This window comes from Saccopteryx bilineata, chromosome 1, assembly GCF_036850765.1.
Source record: "Saccopteryx bilineata isolate mSacBil1 chromosome 1, mSacBil1_pri_phased_curated, whole genome shotgun sequence".
In the NCBI taxonomy this organism is placed as follows: Eukaryota; Metazoa; Chordata; class Mammalia; order Chiroptera; family Emballonuridae; genus Saccopteryx; species Saccopteryx bilineata.
Window position 1 is genome coordinate 346,321,325 of NC_089490.1, and position 16,936 is coordinate 346,338,260.

General features: G+C 38.5%; 1 protein-coding gene across 2 annotated transcripts in view; it reads right to left on the reverse strand.

The window, feature by feature from the left end:
• Positions 1-16,936, reverse strand: part of RNF169 (ring finger protein 169) — a 98,814-nt gene that overhangs the window by 27,811 nt on the left and 54,067 nt on the right. The window contains exons 3-4 of one of the 2 annotated variants that reach the window (XM_066250078.1): positions 11,630-11,776; positions 3,561-3,746 (exon numbers count right to left, since the gene is read on the reverse strand). In XM_066250078.1, the coding sequence (XP_066106175.1) occupies positions 3,561-3,746; positions 11,630-11,776 (333 nt within the window). The remainder of the gene's footprint in view (positions 1-3,560; positions 3,747-11,629; positions 11,777-16,936) is intronic. The other variant, XM_066250088.1, reaches the window with a different exon arrangement.

Below are 16,936 nucleotides of genomic sequence, written 5' to 3' on the forward strand. Positions count from 1 at the left end.
CCCAAAGAAATATTTTTTAAGTTTACCTAAAATAATTAAACAAATGACAATACACATTTGGCAAGGGTGTGAGGAAATTAGTTTAGTACTTGACTATTGGTGGGACTATAACTGTACAAACCTCCTGGAGGTCAAATGAATAAGTACCCAAAGTCTTCAAAAGGACACTCCCCTTGACCTGGTCATTCCACGTCTGATCATTTATTTGAAGCAGGGGTCAGGAACCTTTTGGGCTGAGAGAGCCATGAACGCCACATATTTTAAAATGTAATTCTGTGAAAGCCATACAACGACCCATCTACATTATGCATTATCCAATAAAAATTTGGTGTTGTCATGGAAGACAGCTGTGATTGGCTCCAGCCACCTGCAACCATGAACATGAGTGGTAGGAAATGAATGGATTGTAATACATGAGAATGTTTTATATTTTTAACATTTTTATTAAAGATTTGTCTGTGAGCCACATGCAGCCATCAAAAGAGCCACATCTGGCTCGCGAGTCATAGGTTCCCAATCCCTGATTTGAAGGAACTAATCACAGTGGTGGCTTAAAATAGCAAAACAACAACAAAAAATAATAATAAATAAATAAAATAGCAAAACATCAACAGGAAAGAAATTAAATTCTACAGTAAAAAATACTAAGAGACCACTAAATAATGATATAGGTTCTTTTTTTTTTTTTTTTTTTACAGAGACAGAGAACCAGAGAAAGAGAGGGACAGACAGGAATGGAGAGATGAGAAGCATCAATCATTAGTTTTTCATTGTGCGTTGCAACATCTTAGTTGTTCATTGATTGCTATCTCATATATGCCTTGACCGCGGGCCTTCAGTAGACTGAGTAACCCCTTGCGCGAGCCAGCGACCTTGGGTCCAAGCTGGTGAGCTTTGCTCAAACCATGATATAGGGTTCTTTATTTACACACAAAGACATCCACAAATTAATAGTTTATTTTTTAAAAAAGGTTTAAAACAATATGTACACTGGCTTGCATTTTCTAAAGTGAAAAAATATATATGTGGTTTATATGCACTTTGAAAAGTAGTCTGGCAAGACCATTTACTAAAATGTTCACAGGGGTTATTTCTAGATTTTGGGATGACAAGCAATTTTTCACTTCTGTTTTATATTTTTTGGTACAACTATAATTGTTATGCCAAATTGTTTTCCAATAATTTACATTATTATTATTAGTTATAGCATAACAAATCATAAATTAAACATTACCCATTTTATTTCCATTCTGAACAAATAACAGATGATAATCTGATTCTGGAATAAGTACTTTCCTTCCTCCATTTGAATTCAACTTGATAAATATGTATCAAACACTTGTGATATGTAAGATATGATAGGGAATTTTAAAATAAGACATTTCCTATACTCAAGACACTTACAGATCTAGTAGAAAAACACAAACACACAAAAAAACTACAAGATAAAGGAGAATGAATGAAATAAGTGCTGTAAAAATTACAAAGTAGGGGGAGGGATGTTGGAAAAGAGTGGATGATGGGAGTGAGGAATCCCTATAGGTCACAGGAACGTGACAGCTTTTGAACTGGACATAGAAAGATGAATAGCCTTTCAACAGGTAAACTGGATGACTTTCCAGTGAGATGAAGATGTGAGCGCAAAGACTCTAAGAAGGGAAAACACAGTATATATTTGGGGGAAAGCGAACAGCTCCATTATGTAGAGTTTTGGGATACAAACAGGTGGAAATATAAGCTAGAATAATACTAAGGATCTCAATGTTGGGGTGAAGAGTTCTCATTTAAGTCCAGAGGAAACAGGGAGTCCAGTCCCTGAGGTTTGGGGGACAAAAGAGTGAAATAATCCACTTTAGTCATAACACACTCTATAAAATACAATCTTTCATCTGGCTTCCACTGAAGTATACTTGAGGTTTTCTCTGGTCCCAATTTGAATATAGTCTTGGCTAAACTAAATGAAATTATCTATTCAACAGCAAAAATTCTTAACATATTTTTAAAGCAAAATTAAACCTGCTTAAAAATCCTCAGAATTATAAAAGCAAACAAAATAAAAATCTAAAATTTGAAGTGTTCATAGATGAGATTACTTTTAAGAGAGGGGAGGGAGAGGAAGGGAGAGAGATGAGAAGCATCAACTTGGAGTTGCATCACTTTAATTGTTCACTGATTGCTTTTCATACGTACTTTGACTGCAGGGCTCAAGCCAAGCCAGTGGCCCCTTGCTCAAGCCATTAACCTTGGGCTTAAAGCCAGCAATCATGGGATCGTGATGATCTCACGCTCAAACCAGTGACCCTGTGCTCAAGCTGGTGAACTTGCACGCAAGCCAGATGAGCCCACGCTCAAGCCAGTGACCTTGTGGTTTCAAACCTGGGTCCTCAGCATCCCACGTCAATGCTCTATCCACTGTGCCATCACCACTCAGACGACAGATCAGATTTTATTCAATGTGTTTTTGCATAGAGAATTTTTATAACTGGCTATTACCAACATAAATGAGAATTTGCACTTCCTGATTCCTTTTAAGATTAAAATTAGGTTGATATAATTGATTTTTGTTTCAAAGATGGTAGTGGCAAAAGAAAAAATCATTACACCAATTTCCCAGTTTTGACATGAATTAACACTAGAGACCATTTCCTGGAGAAAACGTGGATCTGGTAAGGCCAAATCAGCAGGTTCTTTCTATCAAAAACCCAGAACAAAGGTAAATGAACATCTAGGTTGTTTTACCTGATGGCTAATGGACAGTCTTGCGGGGGTGAAGTCACAGGCAGAACTGCAGTCTTTAGAGACCACAGACCATAATTGGGGATATCAGAAGACATATACTATATGCAGAAGACTCATATATTTCATTCTTGCCTTCCTAGTCAAATAGCGTCTCTGGTAGCAATCTTTTCGTTTTTATAGTTCCCAATAAACAGAGTATTAAGAGTATACAAGCATTTTATGTTTGTTAAACTGAATCTTTTAGAAGGTTGATACCCTATAAAATAGAATTAGTTGTTTTTAATAATAAAAATTATTATTATTACAACTGGATTCAAGAAGCCTCACATGCCTTTTGATAATCAGCAAATACTATCATTCCAAGAAAGCTTAAATAATTTAATTTTGGGGATTCCAAGATCATGACGGTTTAGGCAGACATCCTAACTGCCACCTCCCAGGACCAAACTGGTTTACAACTAAATTTAAGAACAATATCTTGAAAAACCAACTCTGGATTAAATGAAGAGGAGTCTGTAACCAAGGAGTCGCAAAAGCCACACTGAGACTGGTAGGAAGGGTGAAAATGAAAAAGGGCTGCCCCACTTCCAGGATCAAGCAGTGACTGAGGGCCCAGAGGGACTCTGACTGCAGGGAGGTTTGCCCTAAGAGGCGAGGGTCCTAAGCCCCAGCCTAGAGTACCTGAGCCTAGAAGAGGTGCCCACATAGCACTTGGTGGTAAAAAGAAGAAGGTTTCTCTCTGTGAGAAAGAGGGGAGCTCTCAGAGATGCAGGCTCCATCTTAAACGGCCCACACAGAAAATCTTGTTCACAGCCACTTACCTGGGGCTCCGGCAGAGGGAGAGCTGAGAGGCCTAGAGTTGCCTGGGGACTGTGTGAAGTTGATGGCCCAGGGAGAGACTCTGTGGGGGATGGACAACTGAACTCCTGTACTGAGTCATTCTCCGGTGCTGGACTTGACATCTTTCTTGGATGTTGCAGTCCCCACACTAAGGAGACTGAGCCGTTCTGAGAAGCCAGGTAGTAGGGGGTGCGTCAGTGACTCAGTTTCTGGTGTTGAGGCCAGAGCTTTCCCCCACACACTCCCAAGAGTATGACTGGTGCTTCCACCTCACAGGAGATTCGGTAGAAACTGCCTGGACTGAGGGTAGATCACATCTCTAGGTTTCAGAGGCCACACCCACCGACTCCTGCTGGCCAAACCTACTGAGATCTGTTAAAAAAGTCAGGACAGACTGAAACCTGGGGCCAAAGGATGGGAGCCACACCTACCATCTTTCCTAAACCCTGAATTGCCCCAGGCTTTAGACACTGCCAGAGGTTTTATTTCAGTGGCCAAGCCTGACAAGCAGCCTGCAGATAGAGGGAGCAAGAGGGAGCTCTCGGGGAACCTTGGGCCTTTTGCCGACTTGCCCCAAGGCTCTATGTCAGTAAAAGCCAGCCTAGGTGTAGAGCATCCACAAACTGGTTTGCTTATAGAGGGTTGCTGAGGGCCAGTCACTGGCAGGGTCCTGCCCTGGTCTGTGACAAGTTCTCTCCAGGGAGGCCCAAGACTGACATAGTGTCCAGCTGCAGAGCACATCAGTTCAGGACCTAACAACTCTTGCTGGTGTCGTGTCCTAAGGGAGAGCTCGTGGGATACCAGGCCCAGCTGAGGCTAGTTCTGTTTTCTGTGGTCAGCACCGGCACAGCGGCTCACATGCACATTAGACAGGGTGGAGCTTCACAGTTGACCAGACCAGGTCCTGGATATCCTGTCCCGCTAGGCTTAGGTTCCACAGGAGGAAGAGAGAGAGACTAGGAGCACAGATATTCAATGTGTGGGTTTTCTGGAGCCTACTGTTGGGACTAGTCAAGGGGCTTAGCCACTTACTGGGGGAGGGGTCACAATCAGCCCCAGGGAAGGACACTCAGTCTTTCTTCCTGAGACCAGGGGCTTCCCAGCTGGAAGAACTTCTGTAGAGGAGACTGTCGGCCCCACCCAATCAAATCCTGCTGTTCACCTCACTGGGAAGAAATAGAATTGGAGAATCCAGCAGTGTCTGAGGGATTAGGATCTGGAGAAGGAATCACTTTCCCCATACTGAACTCTTCAGGATCAAGAGATCCCTGAAGTAGGGAGTCCCACAAAAATTGTATTTCCAACATCAGCTGTCCTAATCCATTAAGATTGCAACCTGTAGAGGGGTTGGTGGGGTGAGGCCAGTCTGAGCCCACACTATAGTCTTTCTACAAAAGACTGTGGGAAGACCAGGCAGCTACAAGAGGAGGTGGAGCAGCTGAAAATTAGAGGCAAATCTTACGAGCTTGAGCCCTTTTACAGAGCTGCTGTTAGCACTAAGCAGGAGGAAGCTGATCCTTATACACAGGCTGGCCCTTCCCACACCACCCACGCACTGAAACTGCAGGCACAAACAGTGAACACAGAGCAGTCGCTCCAGACAGGTAGCCCACAATGGGTTACAAACTCCTGATGCCAAAGCATATCCGAACCCCGCCCAAGAAGACTCAGAACCAATACAATCAGTAGTGAGTGACAGAATGCACCAATGCTAGACTCAACTAGCTACACAAGCGGTATGCCAAAAGGAGTCCAGCAGGCATCAGACACTGTGGAGAATAAATACACCCAAAAGGACAGCCGCTGCACAGTGTCTAATACCCGTGATCAAGGTTGTCCCTTAAAACCAGCCAGCCTGAAGGGATAACCCCACTCATGCATTCTTTTTTTATTATTATAAAATGGGAGGTGGGGAGTCAGAGAGACAGATTCCCAGATGTGCCCCTGACCAGGATCTACCTGGCAAGCCCTCTATGGGGCAATGCTCTGCCTATTAGGGGCATTGCTCCATTGCTCATCAACTGAGCTAAGTTAGCACCTAGGGTGAGGCCATGAAGCCATCCTCAGTACCTGGGGCCAATGGTGCTTGAACCATTTCAGCCTTGGCTGTGGGAGGGGGGAGAGAGAGAGAGAGAGAGAGAAAAGGGGTAGGGCTGGAGAAGCTGATGGTCACTTCTTCTGTGTGGCCTGACCGGGAGTTAAATCCAGGACTTTCACATGCCAGGCCAATACTCTACCGCTGAGCCAACACTCACATACTGCAGGAGGGTAAATATAACATTCAAGATGCATACCTAGAGCAAGGAACTCAGGTGGTGTGGAGGTCAGTACCACTGAGCCCATCTTTCTCATAAAGACACCACAACAAATTTGAAAGTCAGAGCAGAGCTATCTAATACACAGACAAAATGGGTAGATAAAGAAATATGACCCAAATGAATCAACAAGAGAATTTCCTAGAAAAAGAACTAAATGAAATGGAAGTAACCAAACTACCAGACACAGAGTTTAAAATAATGATTATTAGGATGCTCAAGGATTTTAAAGTGAGAATTGATAATCACAATGACAACTTAAAGGAAGAAATAGTAAGCATTAAAAAGGACATTGAAATCATAAAAAGAACTAGTCAGAAATGACAAATGCAATATCATAAAAGAAGACCACTAGAAGGAATCAACAACAGGTTAGATGAAGCAGAGGATCAAATCAGTAATTTAGAGCAGTGATCCCCAACCCCCGGGCTGCAAACTGGTACTGGTCTGTAGGCCATTTGGTACCAGTCTGCAGAAAAAGAATAAATAGCTTACATTATTCCCGTTTTATTTATGTTTAAGTCTGAACGATGTTTTATTTTTAAAAAATGACCAGATTCCCTCTGTTACATCCTTCTAAGACTCACTCTTGATGCTTGTCTCGGTCACGTGATACATTTATCCATCCCACCCTAAAGGCTGGTCCGTGAAAATATTTTCTGACATTAAACTGGTCCATGGCCCAAAAAAGGTTGGGGATCACTGATTTAGAGGACAAGATAAATGTAAGCATAGAAACAGCAGCAAAAAAAAAAGGGGGGGCTCAGAACAATATCCACATCATAGGGTTTCCTAAAGGAGAACGGACAAGGCATAGAGAAATTGTTTGAAGAAAGCATAGCCAAAAACTTTCACACAGTGATGAAGGAAAATGTCACACAAGTTCAAGAAGCACAGAGAGTCCTATTAAAGATGAACTCAAGGAGGCCCACTAAGATACACCATAATTAAAACTCCAAAGTTAAGAAACAGAGAAGGAATACTAAAACCTGCAATAGAAAAGCAATTAATTATTTACAGAGGAGCCCCCATAAGGATGACATCTGACTTCTCAGCAGAAACACTTCAGGCCAGAAGGAGTTGGCAAGAAATATTCAAAGTGATGCAAAAAAGGCCCTACAACCAAGACTACTCTATCCAGCAAAGCTATCACTTAAAATTGAAGAAGATATAGCTTCCCGGACAAAAAAGACTCAAGGAATTCATTACAACCAAACTAGTACTGCAAGAAATGTTAAAAGGCTCGCTATAAAAAGAACAAAGGAAAAAAGAAATCGAGAGAAAGAGGATTATAGGTTTAAAGAATAAAATGGCAATAAATAAGTACTTATTAATAATAACTTTAAATATAAATGGATTGAGTGCTCCAATCAAAAGGCATAAGGTAGCTGCATAGATAAGGAAACAAGACCCATATATATGCTGTATACTAGAGATCCACCTCAGAACAAAGATAAACATAGATTAAAGGAGAAGGGATGGAAAAAAATATTTTATGCAAATGGAAATGAAGAAAAAGCTGGGGTAGCAGCACTTATATCTGACAAAATAGTCTGCAAAACAGGCTATTGTAAGGGACAAAGAAGGTCATTATATAATGATAAAGGGATCAATCCAACAAGAGAATATAACCATTGTAAATATTTATGCACTCTATATAGGAGCACCTAAATATATAAAGCAGATTTTGACAGACATAAAGGGTAAGATTGACAGCAATTCTATATTAGTAGGGGATTTTAATATCCCACTACCAACAATGGATAGATCCTCCAGACAGAATATTAACAAAGAAACAGTGGCCTTAAATGACATGCTAGATCAACTGGATTTAACTGGTATCTTCAAAACATTTCACCCCAAAGCAGCAGACTATACATTCTTTTCAAGTGACTCACGGTATATTTCCTAGGACAGACCACAGGTTAGGACATAAAACAAGTCTCAAAAATTTAAGAAGACTGAAACCATATCAAGCATCTTCTCTGACTACCATGGCATGAAACTAGAAATCAACTACAACAGAAAAACTGAAAAATATTCAAATGCTTGGAGGCTAAATCACATGTTATTAAATAATGAATGGGTTAACAGTGAGATCAAAGAAGAAATAAAAATTTTCCTTGAAACAAATGAAAATGAACATACAACGACCCAAAACCTATGGGTTACAATGAAAGCAGTCCTGAGAGGGAAGTTCATAGTATTACAGGCATAATTTAAGAAGAAAAAGCTCAAATAAAAAACAATCTAACCCTGCACCTAAAGGAACTAGAAAAAGAACAACAAATAAAGCCCAGAGGAAGTAGAAGGAAGAAAATAATAAAGATCAGAGCAGAAATAAATGACACAGAGACTAAAAAAAAGAAAAAACAAAAGATCAATGAAACCAATAGCTGGTTCTTTGAAAAGGTAAACAAGATTGATAAACCTTTTAATCACACTCATCAAGAAAAAAAGAGCCTGACCAGGCAGTGGCGCAGTGGATAGAGCGCTGGACTGGGATGTGAAAGACCCAGGTTCAGGACCCTGAGGTCACCAGCTTGAGTGCGGGCTCATCTGGCTTGAGCAAAAAGCTCACCAGCTTGGACCCAAGGTTGCTGGCTTGAGCAAGGGGTTATTCAGTCTGCTGAAGGCCCGCGGTCAAGGCACATATGAGAAAGCAATCAATGAACAACTAAGGTGTCGCAACAAAAAACTGATGATTGATGCTTCTCATTCATCTCTCTCCATTCCCGTCTGTCTGTCCCTATCTATCCCTCTCTCTGACTCTCTCTCTCAGTAAAAAAAAAAAAAAAGAGGGAGAAAGAGAGAGGACCCAAATAAAATTAGAAATGAAAGTATCACACTTCCTGATATCAAGTTGTACTACAAGTGCATTGTAATCATAATAGCTTGGTACTGGCATAAGAACAGGCATACAGATCAATGGAACAGAACAGAGAACCCAGAAATACACTCATGCCTTTACGGCCAATTAATATGTCTCAAAGGAGGCAAGAGTATATACAATGGAGTAGAGACAGTTTTTTAAATAAATGGTGTTCAGAAAATTGGACAAGTATATGCAAAAAAAAATGAAACTAGACCACCAACTTACACCATTAACAAAAACAAACTCAAAATGGATAAAAGACTTAAAAAGACTTCAGCGTAAGTCATGAAACCATAAAAATCTTGGAACAAAACATAGGCAGCAAACTCTCCAATATCTTTCGTAGCAATATTTTGTCAATATATATCCATGGGCAAGTGAAATAAAGGACAAAATAAACAAATGGTATTATCTCAAACTAAAAAGCTTTTGCACAGCAAGACACCATTAACACAATAAGACAAGCCACTCAAGGGGAGGACATATTCACCTATACATCTGATAAGGGGTTAATAACCAAAATGTATAAAGAACTTATAAAACTCAATAACAGGAAGGTAAACAATCCAATTAGAAAATGAGCCAAGGAACTGAACAGACACTTCTCCAAAGAGGACACACAGATGGCCAAAAGGCATATGAAAAAATGTTCAATGTCACTAATTATCAGAGAAATGCAAATTAAAACCACAATGAGATACCACCTCACACCAGTCAGAATCTCATTAACAAATCAACAAACAAGTGCTGGTGAGGATGTGGAGCAAAGGGAACCCTCCCACACTGCTGGTGGGAATGCAGACTGGTGCAGCCACTGTGGAAAACAGTATGGCATTTAATAAAAAAATTTAAAATGGAACTGCCTTAGGACCCAGGTATCCCACTTCTAGGAAAAGATCCTAAGAATCACAAAATACTAATTCAAAAGAAGATATACAGCCCAATGTTTATTGCAGCACTGTTTACAATAAGCAAAATCTGGAAGCAGCCCAAGTGTCCAACAGTGGACGAATGGATAAAAAGTTGTGGTACATATACATAATGGAATACTACGTGGCTGTGAAAAAAAGAAAATCTTACCTTTGCAACACCATGAATGGACCTGGAGATTGTTATGCTAAATGAAATATGCCAGGCAGAGAAAGACAAATACAGTATTGTATGCTCTCACTTACCATATTTCCCCATGTATAAGACACACATATAGTATATGTGGAATCTAATGAACACAGTGTTTTTTTTTCTTTTTTTGCTCTATCCCTCCACCTCCTTCACCCAACCCCCCACAAGACCCCTAGCTTTCAGCCTGCTCTCTATGAGTCTGTCTCTATTTTGCTTATTAGTTCATTTTGTTCATTAAATCCCACATGAGTGAAATCATATGTGGAATCTAATAGGAAGAGTTTTGTCTTTCTCTGTTTGACTAGTTTATGATCACTTAGCATAATGATCTCCATGTCCATACATGAAAAGTGCTTTCTTACATAAGTTAAACATACTACTTACACCTTTTCCAGTAATATTCTTGGTAAATAAATAATGAGAGAAATTCAGGCAAGATTTGGCTCAAACGGAAGTCTAATTAGGTTAAAGTTTAAACTAAATATCTAATCTAATAAAATCTACCGTATTTCCTCATGTATAAGACGCTACCATGTATAACAGTGGTCCCCAACCTTTTTTGGGCCACAGACTGATTTAATGTCAGAAAATATTTTCACGGACCAGCCTTTAGGGTGGGATGGATAAATGTATCACGTGACCGAGACAAGCGTCAAGAGTGAGCCTTAGACAGATGTAACAGAAGGAATTTTTAAAAAATAAAACATTGTTCAGACTTAAATATAAATAAAATGAAAATAATGTAAGTTATTTATTCTTTCTCTGCAGACCGGTACCAAATGGCCCATGGACCAGTACCGTTCTGCGCCCTGGGGGTTGGGGACCACTGATGTATAAGACTCACCTTAATTTTGGGGCCCGAAATTTGAAAAAAAAAGTATTACATAAAGTTATCAAACTCAAGTTTTATTCATTATAAAATTCAAACAACTCCTCATCACTGTCAAAACTCCCATCCATTAACTTGTCCTCATGTGTGTCTGATGATGAATCACTGTCTTCATATATTGCCTCGTCCTCAGTTCCATCTATGGCATTTAAAATGCCACACTTCTTAAATGATCTCAATCTTGATATTATCCCAGGATCTTTTCACCCAGGTACAAACTTCTCCTATAGTTGGTTTCTTCAGTCTTCCTGCTGGTGTCAAACTGTCCCCAGACAAGTAAAAAAACCTACAACAATGAGCGCAAAAAACAAGCGCAAAAAAGCAGGAAATGCAAGTAAAATAACTACAATCACTTTGTAAGAAGCACTCATTTTTTAGACCCCAAAATTTTCAAAAAAGGGTGCATCTGATATGTGGGGAAATACTGTAATACCTTATATCTAGCACTGCACTGCTTAGGGCATTATAAAGAATAAAGGGAAATTCAAGCTTTAAGGAAATATAGTAGAGGATATAAGACAAAACTCAAATAATAAATAACACATAAGTCAAAATGACAATCTATGTATAAAATTTACCACAATTAATATACTATACAGAACTAGGTTTTTCCTTTCACCTTTTCCCTTCACTGTTCCCTTAATCCTTCCACAAGAATCTCATTATCCCATTCATAAATTACTTTCTTCAGGTTACATCTGGATGCTAAGTTTCTCTCTACTCTTAAGCTTTACAGTCATTGACTATTACTAGTCTCACAGTTCACCAACATAAGTTTTTCAAATCCACATCACCTCGGCTAATTGCTCATTTTGAGATAGATGTTCATCAAAAAAGTGATCTACTTACACGCTCCAGATTTGTTTTCAGTACTAATGGTTCATCTCTTTTTTTCTGTTCTTCCATTTTCCTTTTCACTGTTTCAGTATCCTCTGGTAACAGCTTGTGGATCTGACCTTCGGAGGTTTTCTCCTCTTGTAATTTTTCTTCTTTCAGCTAAAAATAAAAATCACACAAAGACAGTAAAATTTCAGGCAACTATAGACTTCAAAATATCTTTTTTTCAGTAGTGTATTAGAACAAACATCACAGGGCAGTTTTAAGACTATTTTCCTTATTAAATATAAAGCCTTCTTAATTTTTTATTTTTTTTAAGTGAGAGAGAGAGAGAGAGACAGACAGACAAACAGACAGGAAGGGAGAGAGATGAGAAGCATCAACTCATAGTTGCGGCACCTTAGTTGTTCATTGATTGCTTTCTTGTATGGGCCTTGACTAGAAAGCTCCAGCCAAGTCAGTGACTCCTTGTTCAAGCCAGCCACCTTGGGCTTCAATCTGGTGGCTCCATGGTCGAGACCTCAGGTTTTGAACCTGGGTCCTAAGTGTCCCATGCCAACGCCCCATCCACTTTGCCACCACCTGGTCAGGCTTAATTTTTATTTAAGTCAGCCCTTGCCAAGCATATGTTTCATGGCTTAAGATTTAAGTGCTCTGTATTCTTGAGCAATACAAAACCATAGATAATACACAATTAAAAAATTAAGATTATTCATTTAGCTAAAAGAGGCTGAACCTAAAAACTTTCTTATTCCCTAAACCAGATATAAATGTATTGAGCCAGGAGAAGAGCAGAGATGTAGGCCACAAAGGTCCAGAAAGTGGGGCTAGGCAAGACAGGTCTTTAGGCCTGGTCGCAATAGAAAAAAATGACTTTATCACAGTTCCAATGTTCTATAATTTATGCTATTATCCATGGTCCAGAGAATAGGTCAAGATATATGACCTACAAAGAAATTTAAGGCAGAGGCATATGCTCCTCATTTGGAAGTGGTCAGATGGCATTATAAAAATAAGATGGGCTTTGGAATAAAAACCTGAATTCTAGTGGTTCTGTCACTTGTATCAGCGAGATGATCTTTGGAAAATGAACCATCATATACTCAGCTACAAAACAGATAATGCCACTTCCTTTACAGATATTATTATAAGAAGTAAATTAGTTAATAAAGTACTTAATGTTGTGTCTTGCCACATACTTACAGTACATCAAGAGTTTCCTTTCCTAATCTTCTCATTCTCTTTTTAATACCCGGGGTTTTAACAAAATTTAAATGACAGTGTATGTCAAAGTTGGTAATGTGTTCAAATTCAGAGTTATAACTGTAGAGTTGGAATTCAAATCTAGGTTTATCTCAGTGGTTCTCAACCAATGACTGACTCTCAGGGTACTTCTGGCGATCTCTGGAGACACTTTTGATTACAACTTAAGGGTAGAGTATGTGTGCTACTGGCATCTAGTGGCTAAAAGGCCAAAGATTGCTACTAAACATCCTAAATACACAGGACAGCCCCCAATAATATATATATATATACACACAGATGTTACAATTTAAAAAAATTAATAATAAATTTCCTTTTATATATTTTAGTGTTAATTTGTTTAATGCTTTATGGTATTTACATACTATGTCCTTTGGCTTTTCTAAGTGTTTTAGGATGTATCGTTTTACCTCCTAATGTTTATTGCTGCTCTCAAAGTTTTTGACAACAGACTTGTGTTGCTGGAAAAACCACCTTTTCACTGCAGTGCTGAGTCTCTGCTAACACAGCATCATCTTAACAAAGCTAAAAATTTATACAATGGAAAAAACCATATATCCATTTAAATTTTCACATGAATCATGTTGGTATTTTCTCTTTATGCTGGGTTTTATAGAAGTTATTTTTTTTGTCCTTTCAGCAATTATTTATAAGGATGTGAGAACTTGATCTCTAGGAAATAATTTTTATACTCATGGAAAATGCTTCTGAGTGTGTCAGAAAGTAGCATATGGCCTGACCTGTGATGGCGCAGCAGAAAAAAGCACCGACCTGGAACGCTGAGATTGCTGGCCCGAAACCCCGGGCTTGCCTGGTCAAAGCACATATGGGAGTTGGTGCTTCCTGCTCCTCCCCCCTCTTCTCTCTCTTTCTCTTTCTCTCCTCTCTCTCTAAAAATGAATAAATAAAATCTAAAAAAAGGAAAAGAAAGTAGCATATAAATTTGAGTAAAAAATATCAAGGACGCCGTTGTGTATGAAACTCTTCTATGTTCTAGGAATTAACGTTTATAGAGCTTACCTCATTTAATCTTTAAGGGCTCTGTTTGTATCTATAATTATAATTTTATAAACACAAAAATTAATACTCAGTGGTTATTTTCCAAAGTCATAGTGATTAAATATGGAAGAGCTTGAATTTTATAGCAAACCATTGCCTTCAGATACCAGGGCTTCAGAAACACCAGGGTGTTTCAACCTCAGCATTACTGATATTTTGGGCTAGATAATTCTTTGTTATGGGGGGAGATGGGCTGAGCAGAGTCTATTAAGAAAGTTTAATGCATGAACACTAGCCCAATCATTGGTTACAGAGGACAAAACAAGACTTTGCAATGCATCTCAAAACTGTCATTTTTCAGTGAGAAAAAGGGAATCATATATCTATTGATTTCCACCTCCCAATGACCAAAGTTTGCTCCATTTGGTGGTAGATACTCATACTGGTTTGAACAACTTAAGTTCTTATAAGTAGGTATTACAGCTATAACAAGAGCTAAAAGCAAGAGGCAAGCAGTTGGCTCCTTACAAGGAGATCTCAGGTTGTATGAACTAGAACTACCCACAACTGTAAGTGAAATGATTTTTATTGCTTCCTTTTTCAGATGCTAATTACTTGAGAAAAACTATTGACTTATGTACATTAATCTCATACTCAGTCACAGTATCAAGAATACAGTGGAAATTTCCTGAAAATATCTTTTCTTTGCCATAATTTTTAAAAATAAACTTTAAAAAATCAAAGCATTATACACAGAAAAGTATACAAATCATCAACACAGGCAATGACCACCCAGATCAAGAAATGGTATATATATTACCAGGTACCCCGTACCTACTCCTCATCCAAAAGTAACCACAATCCTAGCTTCCAACACCAAAAAAATCATTATACCTATTTTAAATTTTACATAAGTGAAATCTTATATGCATTAAATATCTTCCTTCAGTCAAGATTCTAGTTGTGAGATTCACCCATGTAGGTGCATATATTTTGTTCTTTCTCATTGTTTTATAGTATCTATAAATACTATTTTATAGTATTATAGTATTATATACTAGTTTTTGGCTATTTACACATAAACTGCTATGAACATTTTTGAATATGTATCCTCATACACATACCGTTCTGTGGGGTATATTCTAGAAGAGAAACTATTTAGTCCTAAATTATGAGTATGCTGCTATAGTTTTCCAAACTGGTACAAATTACTCTCCCACTCCCCAAAGTAGCAGAAGGATCGTTGCTTTTAACTTGTCTATTTCAGACATTCTGGTAATAATATACTGGTATTGCATTACGACTTCCATTTGCATTTCCCTTCCAAAGATGTGGAGCAGCTTTTCATGTTTACTATTTGTAAATTCTCATTTATAGAGTGCCTGTTCACATTGTTGCCTTTTTCTTTTAGCTATTTGGGGTTTTCCTTAGTAATTTATAAGAGCTATTCATATTTTTTTGGATATAAGGCAATTTTCAAGAAAAAAATACATACAGTAGTACCCTCTTATCTGTGTTTGCACTTTCTGCAGCTTCAGTTACCTGCAGTCAATGATGGTCTGAAAATATGAAATGGAAAATTCCAGAAATAAACTATTCATAAGTTTTAAATTTTGTGCGGTTCTGAGTAGCAGATGAAATCTCGCAATGCCAGCAAATCAATGCTGTATATGCTCCCCACCTGTTCACCACTTAGTAGCCATCTTGGTCATCAGATTGACTGTCATGGTATCACAGAGCTTGTGTTGAAGTAACCCTTATTTTAGTTATAATTGTTCTATTTTATTACTAGTTATTACTGTTAATCTTTCTGTGCCTAATTTATAAATTAAACTTTTTCACAGATGTATATGTATAGGAAAAAGCATAGTATATAAAAGGTTCAGTACTATCTGCAGTTTTAGGTATCCCCTGAGATCTTGGAACATCTCCCTCACAAATAAGGGGGGGACTACTGTACAAAATATATATGTGTGTATATGTATTTATGTATGTGTGTGCACATATACCTTTCCCCCCTTATACAGTTGCTTGCCTTTTCCACTCTTTTAGTGTCTTCTGAAGACAAGAAGTTCCAGGTTTTAATGCAGCTTAATTTAATGTTAGCGCCTTTATATCCTGTTCAAGAAATCCTCCTATGTTATTTTTAAGGAGCTTATTATTTGACCTTCTACATTTAAATCTACAATCCAGTTAGAATTAATTTTTAAAATTAACTATGTTAAGGTATTATCTACATATGATAAAAGGAATGCTTACAGGAAGTATATATTAGCTTAATGAGTTTTGATAAATGTATATATCCATGTAACCATCTCCCTAATCAAGATCTGGAACATGTACCTGGCCAGGTGGTGGCGCAGTGGGTAAAGCGTCGAACTGGGATGCGGAAGACCCAGGTTCGAGACCCCGAGGTCGCCAGCTTGAGCGAGGGCTCATCTGGTTTGAGCAAAAAGCTCACCAGCTTGAGCCCAAGGTTGCTGGCTCAAGCAAAGGGTTACTCGGTCTGCTGAAGGCCCGCGGTCAAGGCACATATGAGAAAGCAATCAATGAACAACTAAGGTGTTGCAATGTGCAATGAAAAACTAATGATTGATGCTTCTCATCTCTGCGTTCCTGCCTGCCTGTCCCTGTCTATCCCTTTCTCTGACTCTCTTTCTGTCTCTGTAAAAAGAAAAAAAAAAAAAGATATGTAACATTTTTTACCACCCAAGAAAGTCTCTTCAAGCCCACCAGCAATCAGTCTTCCACCCCACTCAAATTTAGGCAACCCCTAATCTGGTAACTATGACTACAGATTAGTTTTTCCTTTATAAAATTATACAGCATAGATTCCTCTGTGTCATTCACTCGGCATATTTTTGAGATTTATCAACGATACTGAGTTTATTATTAAGACATCCCTTTTATGGATGAGTTGTACGGGGTAGAGCAAAAGTAGGTTTACAGTTGTTCATATGGGAAAAGAAATTATAATATACTGCTCACAAAAATTAGGGGATATTTCAAAATGAGAATGAAGCAATAAAATATCCCCTAATTTATGTGAGCAGTATA